General features: G+C 40.8%; 1 protein-coding gene across 1 annotated transcript; it reads right to left on the bottom strand.

The window, feature by feature from the left end:
* Positions 1 to 359: 359 nt before the first annotated feature.
* Positions 360 to 8,962, bottom strand: Pdcl (phosducin-like; the record flags this gene model as incomplete). The annotated part of the gene is given in 3 exon segments (XM_013513301.1): positions 360 to 3,207; positions 7,436 to 7,617; positions 8,786 to 8,962. Coding segments are annotated over 3 exon segments (906 nt in total). The 3' UTR covers positions 360 to 2,655.
* Between the last annotated feature and the right edge of the window lie 5,420 nt (positions 8,963 to 14,382).

Here is a 14,382-nt window from a genome sequence, read left to right as displayed (position 1 = left end):
GACTCCAAAGCCCATGCAATTGCTTCAACATCTGAGTCAGATGTAATGTTACAGGATTTCCCACCAAGCGTCCGTTCCCTTTATTTTCAAATTTCTGTCTCTTAAAAGGACAGTCAAGGTTGTGTGTATTTTCATCTCCAAGAATAGAAGATGGTTCGTAAAAGCTGTTTTAAAAGTTCCTCTCCATTTGCCCAGCGATTCCTCTTCTAGACAACTGTACCATGAGAACAACTTGGAACATGGCCCAAAAAACAAAGATACTAAATATTTATTTTAGCAGAACACTAGTAATCTAAATATCCAGTACAAAAGGCCTGGTTAAATAAATTATGTGTACACAAATGATGGAATATCACAAAGCCATTAAAAATTATTTATTTAGAATTTTAGTAACATATCAAAGTATTTATCACAGCCATACTTTGGTACTCCTCGGCTTCAAATGCAGTAGTCACTTTGTTGCTGCAGTAGTCACTTTGAGACAACATAGTCCTCACTATATAATCCAGGCTGGCCTCGAACTCGTGGAAACCCTCCTGCCTTAGCCTCCAGAGTGCTGAGATTACAGGCGTGCGCCACCACTCCTCTGTCCTCTGTCACATTTTAACAAGAAAAACTGTTCCAGCCCTCGGCACTTGCATCAGTCTCACAGTAGTTCTTGAACAGTGCAGAAAACACTTGTCCTCTTGTACTTCCATGCATTTTAAGTGCTAATCATGGGCCCCAGAAAGGTTAAGAATGATACCTTTAAGCCTAAAAGGCTTACATTAGCCCAGTATAACAGGAAAGTCCTGGGGAACTTTCATAAATTATTTCTAACTACATTGTTTCTTATGGGAAAAATTCATTTTGGAACTCATCAGTCTCAGCCCTCCTTACGAGTCCCTGAATCAATCTGATAAGTACTGAGGCAGGACAGTAATATTCAATAGGGCACAGCACAGAACAAAATTTGAAAGCTCTCAACTATTACACATACTGAAAACTCACAATGCTGACAAGAGCAGTCTCTGCTTCTAATAATTTTCTATGCTTTCCACTTTCTTCAATGAGCTTCCGTAGTCAGAAAAACCATGTACTTTCTTCTTATTGGTTAAAGACATCACATCACGTAGACTCTTCTAGTTAATCAAAGCCAGAACAGCCGAGAAAACAAAACCATGAACTTAAAAACTAATATTTAATCCCAGATTGTATTTTCCCTGATCCTAGGATGTATATTGTAAATAAGAAACTAAAAGAAACAACCTGAATGACAGCCACTGTTATAAATACCACAAAAGAGAAAAAAAAGTAGAGATACCTACAAAAATGTAAGAGTTTATTTTGGTTAGTGAAATGGCTTTTTAAATCTCTTTTCCTTAATGATTTTCATTACATGCTCTACAACGAATGGCTATTATTTTTCTAATTAAAAAAGTGTTTGCTATCTTTCTAAAAGATAATCATCAAGCAAATTACAGTATATCTACTCAATGGAATCTCAACTATTTAAAAAAGTTATAGAAGAAAATTTAGTAATATGAAAAAAATATATTGTTAGCTAACCATACTATAAAACAGTATGTTCAGAATGATCCCAATGCTTTGTTTAAAAACAAGCAAAATGTCTATGTATACAAAGAAAACACCTTGGTAGGAAATATACCAAAACATTAATAGTGTTTTACTCTGAGGGATAGGATTAGAGATTATTCTAATTATCTATTTTGGCTTCTGTGTTTTGGTCAGTTTTCCTCTACTATGATTTATTTTTCCAGTAATCCAGAAAAAATTCTTTAAAAAAAATCTACATTAAACACTGTTACCTTATTAAATAATAGACAGACACCAGAGATAGCACCTAAAAGATCCTCCTTTAACGAGCTTTCCAGCTGCAGCCCAGATCCAATGTTTGGGTCAATAAAACACTGGCTGTGCAGAGTATCACAACAGCAGTAAGCAAAAACCCTTCCTCTCATTCCAGGCTTCACAGTGCTGGAGAAGCCACTTACCCCAGCAGGCGCAGTCACCCCCTTGACAGGGCAAGCACACATCTCCAGAACCGTTTTTTTCTTTTTTTTTTTTTTTTGGCAGTACTGGGGACCAAATCTACAGTGTTACACACGCTAGGCCAGCAATAACTACATCCGTGGCTTCACCTGGAACCTTCAAACAAGATCCTGGGGAAGAAGAGGGTCTGAGGAAAACATTTAACTACATTATAGAGCTATGGATCTGATTACTGGTAAATATAAATTACAATCATTTGATTAGGGAAATGCATGATTTCCACTGCAAATAACACATGGAACAGAAACTTCTATTCTCAGACCTGGCAGAGACCTCTGAAAGTCATAAGGCAATTTCCAGGACAATGTTTTAGGATGCCATGTAAATAATGACTGGAAACAATAACAGAGATGTCATGCTAGAGAATCTTAAGTAAACAGCTCAAAAGCCTGGCTTCCTGTTTATATAGTTTTAGGTTACTTTATTGCTGGCCAAAAGGTGACTCAGCATTCTGATTTAATCTAAGAATGTCTTTACTTTCCACATAATAAGAGACTACAAAGAACAGCTGAAAAGCCAGAGACACAAGAAGGAACAAAAATAAACACAGACATGTGTCTTCCAGACCAAACAGTGAGAAATCTGTGCAACAAGACCATCGGTTCAATCTATTTCCAGATCGCTGTCTTCACTGTGACAGGTGGCAGAGTTACGCACAGACGTCAGCACCAAGACTTCCTTTTCTGGGAGTAATCCAAATTCCTGTAGAAAAGCTTCAAGGTCCACAGCAAAGAAATCTTCCCCCAGCTGGTCAGTGACACGAACAAAATTGCCAACCAATTCACCTCCCTTGTAGATCAGCAGGGCAGGAAGGGCATTCCGGGTAAACCGACTGCTGGCCCCAATAACTGAGCTCTTTACCCTGCAGAATTTGACAGCTGGGTACTCTGCAGCAAGGCAGATCATGCAGCCATGCATGGCTTCAGTCCCTGGAATGCCATTCTCATAAATATGGACCATAATGAGGGTGCCCTTCTGTTCTTTATCAATCATGTCTAAAAACCCTTCTCCACTAGGGATTTCAAAAACCTGCTTGAATTGGGGTCCCTTGTGTAACTGCTGCCGCATTTCTTCCATCCTCTGCTTCCGGTACTGCTGCAGAAACTCCTCATCATCTTGGTCCTCATTCATCATGGTGAACTCCTTCAGAGTCATCTGCAAGAGAATCGGCACGTAAGGATAAAGACATAGTCAACACTTGTGACAAAGGCAATATGCACTTTGTGCTTATAATACATTAGGCATATGCTAAGTCCTTTATGCATATTATCTATTTTTTTTTAAGAGATGAGGTCAGGGGAGGGAATCTAGTTCCATGGCAAAGCATCCAACTACTTCACACAAGGGCCTGGGTTCAATCCCTGGTACTGGACCAAAAAGAAGAGAGAGAGAGGGAGACAGACGGAAAGAGACAGAGTCTCACTGTATTGTGAAATACCCCAAACTCCTGAACTCAAGCAATCCTCTTGACTTGGTCTGCAAGTAGACAGGGCTATGAGTATGCTCGACCATGCCTGGCTCTCTGGCTTCTTGATAACCCCATCAGAAAAAGAGTTTTATAACCCCTACTTCATAAATGAGGTTCTAAGACTTTACATTATTTGCACAAGTTCACATAGGTAGTAAACTAAGACCAGGACTCCAATTAGATTTTTAAAACCCAGGCTTTCTTTTTTTATTTATATCATTTAATGAATTATAATTAAATGAACACTGATACAATCTCTATTCATGTTAAAACAAAATACTGCCTGCACCTTAGAAGTTGTCTGTGCTCTTCAATAATCCCAAGTATTTTTCACTCTTCCACAGCAAACCATGACCTTGGTTTTGTGTAATAATCTGGTTTTTACTCATACTTGCATCATCTATTTACCCTTAAATAGTCTTTTGTTTAGTTTTGACTATTTTGAATGTTATATGAAAGACCATAGTTAATGCATTTTTCTGACTTTCATTATTCAACATCATTAATGATCTTCATCCATTTTGCTGCGTAGTTGTAGTTTGTGCATTTTCATTGATGTATAGTATTCTGTTGCATGGATAAGAATTTATCTTTTGGACTATTGATAGGCATTTGTGTTTTTTCCAGGTTTTTTTTATATCATGAATACTGAGGGCCCCCAGGGCACAGGGAGCCACAGGCGGGGAGCACCAGTCTTCCAGATGGCTGGCTTCCTGCCTCGTAGGCCCCCAGAGGGAGGGCCCCCGGCGCACGGGAAGCCATGCAGCTGGGAGCGCTGTTGCACGCTGGCCCTCAGGCCGGCTGCCGCCGCTCAATTGAGAACTATCATGACACAGAAAAGCAATGACACAACTGGCTCACCAAGCACCGGCTGTTGCAGATGCCCACACACAGATGTGTATGAACCATTCAAACACGAAAAAACCCCTGGGAATACATGCCATACAACAGGCCACTCTTGCTCCTGCCATTGAGAACCAGAAAGGTCCAGAGTCAGCAGAGGAGCAGCTGCTGAACAAGGACTCACAGAACATGAGAATGCAGACTAAGCCCGAGGAGTCAGAGGTCCTGTGGGCCGGGGTCATGAGAGCCACTCGGAAGCTATATACCAGGAAGACCTTGCACAATACCTGCAGAGACTCCCTGGAAGCCATTCTTCCCCTGACAGTACAGGCTGTGGTGGAGCTCCGGAGAAGTCTGTAGCAGGATTCCTGCTGCCTGTGCTGACAGTTAGGGAGAGGACACTAACTGGTTGTGGGGTCCCAATGCGACGGCAGGCTGGAGAGAAAATGCTCCAAAAAATGGCTTTCACCCCAGACGGCTCACTTGATTTTTGAAAACTCTTAGGCTGTAACTACTTGTTAGATCCTTCTTGTGTATCTCTGTCTTCCTGAGAAACCACTTCAAAAATACCACCATGTATTACAGCAGCCAATGATATTTTCCTACTGATATATCCATAACTCTGCTGTCTGTATTGTTCCTATCCTATTTCATAAATGGATGCATGTTTACTATTTTGTGTTTACTACAACCACCATTGAGAATAGTTAATGATTATTCAATAGATCACTCATGTATAGTTCTATTTATTTTCTTTAGAAGCCACTTTGAAGATACCTAAGTATAGTACAATCACTATTGATAATCTCCTACCTCTTTTGTCTATAGCTCACTATTATTTGTCTATTTGTTTTCCTGAGAAACTATCTTGTAGATAACAATATGTAAAACAATAACCATTGATAATTTCCTACCACTTTGTCTGTAATTTGGTAAGCCCCCCCATTATTATGTTATCCTTCTTTTACTCTTTAAAATAGAAAAAAAATGAATAATACTATTTTAAGTATTTTTACACACATTTGCTGGTATAAATATACAGGTTTCCCTATGATGTGTAATGAGGAAAAGGACAATTGGATCATAGGTTTTGCACATGTTCACTGTACTAGGTAAAAAGTAAACTGTATTCCAAAATGGGAAACAAAACAGGCTTTTAACTACAATACCATACTGCCTTTCAATCCAAATAGGTACCATCAGATATCACTTCACTACACTATTTCTTTTTGCCTTGACAGATATTATTTTATTCACTGTTTTGTTGTGTTGTTGTTAAGGCAACAGGACACCAGGCTTGGTGGCACAGGCCTATAATCCCAGCACTCTGGAGGCTGAAACAGAACTCGAAGTTCAAGCCCAGCCTTGATAAGTCAACAGACTTAGTGAGATCCTGCCTCAAGATTAAAGAAAAAGAATGTATCAGCAATCTGACTGCAACATCTGTCACCCCAGTGATCGCCAGGGTTGATTTGGCTGATCTGGCTGGCTAGGCGGGTGTCCCACCCTCCCTCACCACTGCATGTTGAGTCCCTCCCAAAGCTGCGCACTCAGTCAAAAAGGACAATCACCTCTGAAAGAGGAGAACCGTTTCCTCGGTCAAGGGGATAGGAGTAGTTTCCCTCCCCTGCTAGAACTCCAAACAAGCACTCAAGATTAGAAAGAGGGGAGGAGAGGATAGCTCAATGCAAAGGCTCAGACTTCAACACCCAGTATCAAAAAGCAAACAAGCAGAAAAAAAGACAACAGGATATGAAGAAACTTCAAAAAGAACACTCAAAATCTCTGCCCTGCATACAACACATTCGTGGTCATATACACGCTGAGAACTCATTTTTCTTATTACCAGTTACATGCTGGAATAGTTTTGCTTTCATAGCAGCAGCTGTGGGTGTTCCAATTATGCAATAACTCATTTTGCTTCTTAGTGAATATTAATAATAATTTATAGATATTTCTTATGTTTTCAAGTAGTTTCATAAAATTACATATAAATATGTTATATTTTGCTTAATCATTCCCCAATACTCTATTCTGGTCTCTTGCCTAAGTATCAAGAAGTAGCTGTAAGTAGCAGGCAAACTGCCCTATGGCCAGTTTAATTAACGAAGCTTTCCTTCTCCTGACTGGTGCACAAAGGTATCCCTGCTCCTGTAGTAAACCTTACTCTACCTAATCCTGTACACATTAGAAGGTGGTGAGTTGGAGATCACACTAGATTAGAACAGATATTGTTACTGTCATAACCATTCTAAGTTCAGTTTTACTTATTTCCAATTTTCTTCCCCTTTAATCCACCAGATGGCTCTTTCTAACCCGCTACCATCTTTGCTTTAGTTTTACATGCTGAAATCATCCTCCTACTAAAGATGAATGACTCCTGGCTTACTGGTCTTATCCACTCCCTGATCTTGGCGATTCTAGCTGTAGGCCACACCTAACCAATCCACAGCACTCCTAGACTTTCTTCCATGGCCGGAAGGCCAGAAGAGTGCTTTTAATTCTGAGAAACTAGGGGAAAGTCAGGGAAATGGTTACAAGTATCTTCCAGAGTGTTTGCTTTTATGATAATGCCTCCTTAAAATCACAGAAAGAACATAAAAATGTGAGTTAGAATCTTAGCTCCTACCACTGTGGCTTGAATTACTCTAAGTCACTTTCTCTAAACATTGCTTTCATCATCTGTAGAATAGGGATAACCCCACCACCTTCAGAGGGTTATTTCTGGCCTAAAACAAGACATCAACCAATGTCAGGAAGCTAACATTCGCTCAGCAGTTTCTAAGGGCCAGTCAAGGTGACAGGCATTTTATCCATATAGCCCTAGGGGTACAACATAGTGACCTCATTTAACAAATGAAAAACTGGCCTCAGGAAGAGATTTTCCCACAGTCACTAGTGGCAGAGCTGAGATTCAAACCTGGGTATGCCTGATTTATGAAACAGCTCTCTGCTTTCCTGTACAATGTAGTTTCTTGGAAGCCAAATCCAACAACCTGCACCTCCTGAATCACTAAGTCCAGTTCTACCAGCCAGGGTGGCTTCTGAAAAAGCCTGATTGCTGCTAATTACCTTCCCACTAATCTTCTCCTGGAGGTCCTTCTGTTTCTGTTGCTCTTCCTCTTCATCCAGATGGGACCTGCAGGTCATAGACAGCTTCTTGATCAGCCTTTCCATCTCCCGGCACTGCTCCTCCCTCTGTTCTGTCTCCAACTGTTTGAAGCGGCGCCAGTCATTGATCACACCTTTTGGACCTGTGCGGGGTAATCGTGCATGTGACCAAGAAAAGGCAAGAAATTATGGACCACTTCACACAAAGGCAGGAGCTCTCATCTATCTGAAGCTTGCTCTACCTGTGCCACAGTTAATAGAGAAGCTCCCAGTCCTCTGGCACAGGGCATAGTCGTCTACACACAATAAGATGCACTACAGCACACTCTGCAATAAGTAAAGGACTAACCCAGTGTCCAACCCTAAGTGAGTTATTTATGATTCATCCGCTCACTCAGAGCAAAATAAAGTAACACTTAGAAAGAATAAGGCAGTTCTATGTTTCCAGCCATGAAAGATATTACAAACATATTAAAGTTCTTGGAGAATTTTTTATGTCCATACCTTATACTCTAAGTAACTACTTTAAAGATAATAATATACAATGTAATAACTATTGTTATTCTCCTAACATCTTGTTATGAATCTTGTTATGAAATTTTATTTTACCTTTTTTTCATTAAAAACAAATGACAAACTGGGCACAGTGGCACACACTTATAGTCCCAGCTACTTGTAAAGCTGAGGCAAGACAACTACTTGAGCTCAGAAGTTCAAGGTCAGCCTGAACAACATAAACAGACACCATCTCTTTAAAAAAAAAAAAAAAAAGGACTCCGAGGTATCCATTAGGCTGGCAAAAACCAAAATGTCTAATAATACAGTAGGAGGGAAAGGAAAGCGTACACGGTAATATATTGCTGATTAAACTATAAACAGTGCCACCACCTTTTACAGTATAGACAATATTAAAATGTACAAATGGGGTTGGAGATGTAGCTCAGTGAGACAGTGCTAACCTAGCATACACAAGGCCCTGGATTCAACCCCTAGCACCATACTAAAAAGTAAAATGTGTCATTTCTAGAAATCTGTACTACCAATATACTCAAACTCCTGTTTGTGAGATAGCAAATAATTATTAATTTGAGATTCAGGATTCAAACCCAGGCCAATCTATTCACTGCCATGCTGTCATGCATATTATCTGCTTTGTGTAGTAAAACGGCTAGAAACATACAAAAATGACAACCTGAGATTATCTCAGGAAGTGAGAGTAAAGTTACAGAAAAGAAATCAGGAGACTTGTAACTGAAACACACTTAATACACACTTTAAATCCTGTTCTCAAAGCTCAGGGTTTTCCAGTACCTGTATTAATTGAGATGCCTTCGCCTGCCAGCTCAGCCTCTGCAGGGATGGAAGTGCTGGCTGGAGCACCCCTGCCTCTGTCCTTGTCTTCGTGGTCACTGTCCTCATCCTCACTGCTACTGTAGTAGTACTGCAGTTTCTCCCCCAGCAACTTGTCATCCAGGGTTGTCATGGTACCTGGGAGAGGGCAACACATCAAGCTTTTTGCTGGTTTGAGCAAGGAACTGAGATAGGAATCTAAATCACAGCGGGCTCATAGGTTGGGATCCTACAACTTACAGGAACCTAAAAGTAATTTTTATAAGAATTTCAACAAATCCCTACCATAACCCTGTGTGAAAGTGTTTATCATGTTCTTTACATAGAAGGTAAAACTTCCCTCACACAAGGGGAGTTTCTTTGCCAAGCTTTCTAGCAAATAGTGGACCTGGTAACAGATCCTAGATATACCTGATTCCAGGAGCCTGATGGGTGAGCTACTGTCTTCTGAATAATGCACACCGAACTAGCATAATGGCTAGGAGGAATCTGCTTCGCTGATTGGTGGTTTTATCTACGTTTATCGTCAGTTTTCCTACTAAGACTACAAGATACTTGAAAAATTGTGTAAAAATTCCCCCAGAAAAACTTGAAAAGGAACATCAAGAGTTTGATGCTGGGTCCTTGGGGGAATAGTTCAGCGGCAGAGCACGTGTCTGGCATGAACGATGCCATGGGTTTGACTCCCAGCGCCACCAAAAAAAAAAAAAAAAAAAAAAAGGATGGCTAAATCTATAATCACTCTCATCTGTTTCCCTGAGGACTTAGATGGTCTTTGAAGCCCTGTCAATTTCGATTGCTTAAAACAAGAACCATGTCATTGTTTTAATAACAAGCAACTGTTTAATAAGAGAACTTGACTAGCACCGGGTTCTGCATCAGAAACAAGGTTACTTTGAGGGAGAAAGTGCAGTTTTGACCTTACAGGCTCAAGGATCCAGCAGGTATTGAAAAAAAAAAAAAAAACTGAAGAAAAACCCTCTAGTATCTCCTGCTCTACGCATTCCAACACTATTAATTCCTTCATGAAGGACTCATCACTGGCGCTATTATATGTCCCACCGGGCAAGAGCTCTTAAAAGCAGAGACCTCCAATTAATCCCCAGCACAACGCCTCTGCACCATCTGCTAAACCCAGACAGAGGCAGCCTGGATCAGGAGCCTAATCCGGTGATCCCCACCACCACCACCACCCTGGCCGGGCACCAATAGTCAGAAGGGGAGGACGGTGTAAAGGAAGTAAAGCTAACGGGGGAAAAGATGCACAGCAAGGCAGAATCAAACTTAGGGAACACGGAGGTGCCACTGGGTAAGGGAGAGAGATGAGGGGTCGGACAGAACAGCGCGACGCGCGCTCGGCGAGGCGCAGCAGGGGAGGCGCGCGCCTGAGCAGGCGGAGCCAGAAGAGGAGCGCGGAGGGCCGGCGGGCCGGCAGGGAGGCGCGCAGGAGGCGGGGACGGGCGAGGGGCGCTCGCACAGGCGGCGCCCGAAGGGCGACGGACGAGTTCTCAGATTCTTGCAGACAACGACGGGAAGCAAGGGGCAGCTAGGGGCCAGCAAGGGAAGGAGGAAGACAGTAGCGGAAACCATCAGGGTAAAGAAGGCCCGAAGATAAAGAGTTTTACCCAGGCTCACCAAGCACCCTTCACCCTTAGGCCTTGCCCGCCGCTTCTTTCTGGCTAATCCTAAAGCAGTTACTCGGCCTGGCTGGGTCCGGATCCCTTTGGACTAGAAGTTTAGGCCACCAGGAGGAAGAGATTTACAGGAAGAAAAGTGAGGCGGCGCCCTGAGCGCTAAAGAGAAGAGCTACCGGAGTCCCGACCGCGCGGACCAATGAGGTGGCTTCCTGCGTCATGGCGGATGCACGCTGCCCAATTAAGAGAAGCTTTTCGCTGCGGAAGAGGGAGATGCTACGGGTCCTATTTTGGAACAAAATACTTCAAAAACGTTTCTGTTTTGTTTCTTAGTAGTAAATGTTGAACTACACTGGTCCCAACTTTAAACAATAGGACAGTTCCGTTTACTTCCTTTCAAAGTTTCTAAAAACATTCAAAATATGTGTTATGTTGTTTTGCTTTGTTGTTCTGGGGATTGAACCCAGCGCCTTCACACTGACGTACATGCCCAGCAGTCTGTCTTTTTCTTAATTCCTTTCTTTTTCTTGTTCGTTCGTTCTTTCTTTCTTTCTTTCTTTCTTTCTTTCTTTCTTTCTTTCTTTTTCTTTCCTTCTTTCTCTTTCCTTCTTTCTTTCTTTTCTCTCTGTCTCTTTCTCTCCCTCTCTCTCTCCCTCCCTTCCTCCTTCCCTCCCTTTTCTGAGATAGCATCTTGCTCTGTAATTCAGGCTGGCCTTGAACTCACAGTGTATCCCAGGCTGATCTCAAACTCACAGTGATATTCCTGCCTCAGCCTCTAGAGTCCTGGGATTACAAGCATTTGCCACCACACCCGGCTTTAACTGATTTTTGTGTTTTGATTTTGTATCCTGTTACTTTGTTGAATTTATTAGTTCTATAAGTCTGCTGATGAAATTTGGGGGGTCTTCAATGTAAAAGAGCATGTCGGAGGCTGGGATTTAGCTCAGCGGCACAGCGCCTGCCTGACAAGTACGAGGTCGAGAGTTCCATTACCCATACCGAAAAAAAAAAAAAAAACCAGTAGCCGGCGGTGGCGCAGGCCTATAATCCCAGCACTCAGGAGGCTGAGGCAGGAGGATCGTTGCAAGTTCAGACCAGCCTGGGCTACAAAGTGAGCTCAAGGCCAGCCTGAACTGCATAGCGAGACCCTGTCTCAAAAAGGAAAAATAAATAAATAAGTAAAAGAGCATGTCATCTGCAAAGAGTGATAATTTGACTTCTTTTCCTAGGCATACCTCTTTCATTTCTTTCTCTTGCCTGATTGCTCTGGTTAATGTTTTGAGAACTATGTTTAACAGAAGTGGTGATAGTAGACATCTGTGTCTTGTTCCTGATTTTAGATGGAAAGGTTTCAGTTTTTTTCTGATTTTATTTGATATTAACAGACTTGTCAAAAAAGCCTTTACCATTTATTTTCATGAGGGTTGTTGGGTTTTTTTTTTAATCATGAATGGATGTTGAATTTTGTCAAAGGCTTTTTCTGCATCTATTGAGATTTTAAAATATTGCCCTTGCTTCTTTTGTATGATGTATTACATTTATTGATTTGCATATGTTGGACCATCTTTGCATCCCTGGCATGAAGCCTATTTGGTCATGATGCATGATCTTTTTAATGGTTTGTTGCATTCTATTTGCCAGTGTTTTGTGGAAGATTTTTGTGTCTATGTTTGTTATAGAGATTGGACTGTACTTTTCTTTTTATGTGCAGCCATGTCTGGTTTTGGAATCAGGAGACTGCTTACTTCCAGGTATGAGTTTGAAAGTTCTCCATCCCACTCCATTTCATTAAAAAGTTTGAGGAGTATGGATGTTAGATATTCCCTGAACTCTTTGTAGAATTCAGCAGTGAATCCATCAGTTCCTGGGCTTTTCTTGGTAAGTTTTTCATTACTACCTCAAATGTCATTGCCTGTTGTTGGACTACTCAGAGTTCTGTATCTTCTTAGTTCGGTTTTGGCAGTTCGTATGTGTCTAAGAATCTGTCCCTTTCTTCTAGGTTCTCCCATTTGTTGGAGTACAAGTTGTCAAAGTACTTCCTAATAATCTTCTGGATTTCAGTGGTTTCTGCTGTGATTTCACCTTTTTCATTTGTAATTGCATTTACTGTATATGGGTCTTTTCTTTGCCAGGTGATTGTCTCTCCTGAGAGTTTTGGGCAACTTGTTGCTCTTTGATGATTTGATGAGTATAATTTTAGTCCTCAAGAAAATTCCACACCCTAGTGCTTGGATCTATGAATATGATTGAAGCTGATAAACGCGCTCCTAGCACAGGCAAATCTGACTGATGCTAATGAATAGGTTAATTCATTTTTGCACTCACCTGTTTGTCTTTCACTGTTTTTGTTTTGCCTCACTCCCCCATTCCTTACTCCCCAAATAACTAATCAGTCAGCCTTGCCTGAAAGAAGAGTAAAGGAAAATATCAAGGAACAGTACCACTCATATGATCTCATAATCAGTAATCTTCCTTTAGGTTTACAGACCAAGGAAAATCTGGAATGCCTGTTAACCTGTGGACAGCATTAAAATCACATCCAGAGAATTGATTACCACAAAAATTAATGACCGTTTTGGTGTTTACAACTAAAATTAGACTCCTCAGAAACCTCACATAAGCTTTGTGCCTATGATCCTGTCAAGGTGGAATTTGGATAAAGTCTTCCATCTTCCAACTTACTAGCTTGTTGCAAATAAAAGTCTTTCTTGTCCTTCTGCTTCCATGAGTTATTGGTGTCATCAGGCAGCAATGCAACAGGACCTTTTATGGTTACATAAGACAATCCACCATTAAATATGCTCCCTTACCTGACGAAAGGTATTTTGCATATGTAAAATTACTAGTCAGATGGCTTTAATATGGGGAAATTGCCTAGATTATCAGAGAAGGCCAACTGCAATCAAATGAACTTTTGAAAGCAGAAAGCTTTTTTTTTAATTTCTAGTGAGGGACAGAAATCAGAAAGATTTGGAGCATGATAGGGATTGATCATACTATTTGTTGCCAATTTGAATATGAAAGTGAACCATGTGAAAAGGAATGTGGATGGCAGCTGTAAACAAAGAACATCAAATCTGATAGCTAGCAAGATTAGGATTTCAGACTTTTTGAATTCTGGCAAAAGCCAGAATGAAGTTTAGGGTGACAGTGCACACCTGTAATCCCAGCACTGAGAAGGCTAAGGCAGGAGGACTGCTATGAGTTCAAGGTAAGTCTGAACTACATAGAAAAACTTTGTCTCAAAAAATCAATCAATCAATCAATCAATAGTTGACCAGAATGAGTATGGAAGAAGGTTGTTCCTCAGAAAGGAATACAGTCCTTTTACCACTTTTGAGTTCAGCCTAACCAGAGAAACCAGATGAGTGATGCTGTGCCCAGACTTCTGAACTACAGAAATTGTGAAATAATAAATTTGTGTTGGCGTAAATTCTAAAAATTGTATTTGTTATGGCAACAAAGAAAACTAATGCTGTATGGATGAGTTCAAAAAAAAAAAATCATGAGTCTATTTACCCTGGTTCTTTTTCATTGCAATGGTGAGAATAATGCTCTTTCTGGTGTTCTGTAGTCCAGGGTAAAAACTAGAAGTCTTTGTTCTGGGTCTTCCTTATTTTCTGCGATGGGCTTTAAATATGTTGCTCAGGCTGGTCTCAAATCTCTGGGCAAGTGGTCTATCTACATTTGTAAACTATTTAGTAAGACTCAAGGTTAGTGAGATTGTATGATCTTAAGCATATTTACACTTGGAAGTAATTATTAATGCATATATGTTCTAGAGCTTTTAAATAATTTTTGTCTGTGTGGTTAAGAATGCATATTTACACTGTTATAAGACTGGCATTCTTTGGTGCTGCTTTTAATATGTTTAAGTTCCTTCTTCTATGTTGTAAAGAAATATATTCAGTAATGTTCTTGCTA

The sequence above is a fragment of the Chinchilla lanigera genome, unplaced genomic scaffold (assembly GCF_000276665.1).
Source record: "Chinchilla lanigera isolate Chin_1 unplaced genomic scaffold, ChiLan1.0 scaffold00018, whole genome shotgun sequence".
Lineage (NCBI taxonomy): Eukaryota > Metazoa > Chordata > Mammalia > Rodentia > Chinchillidae > Chinchilla > Chinchilla lanigera.
This window is presented reverse-complemented; position numbering and strand designations above follow the sequence as displayed.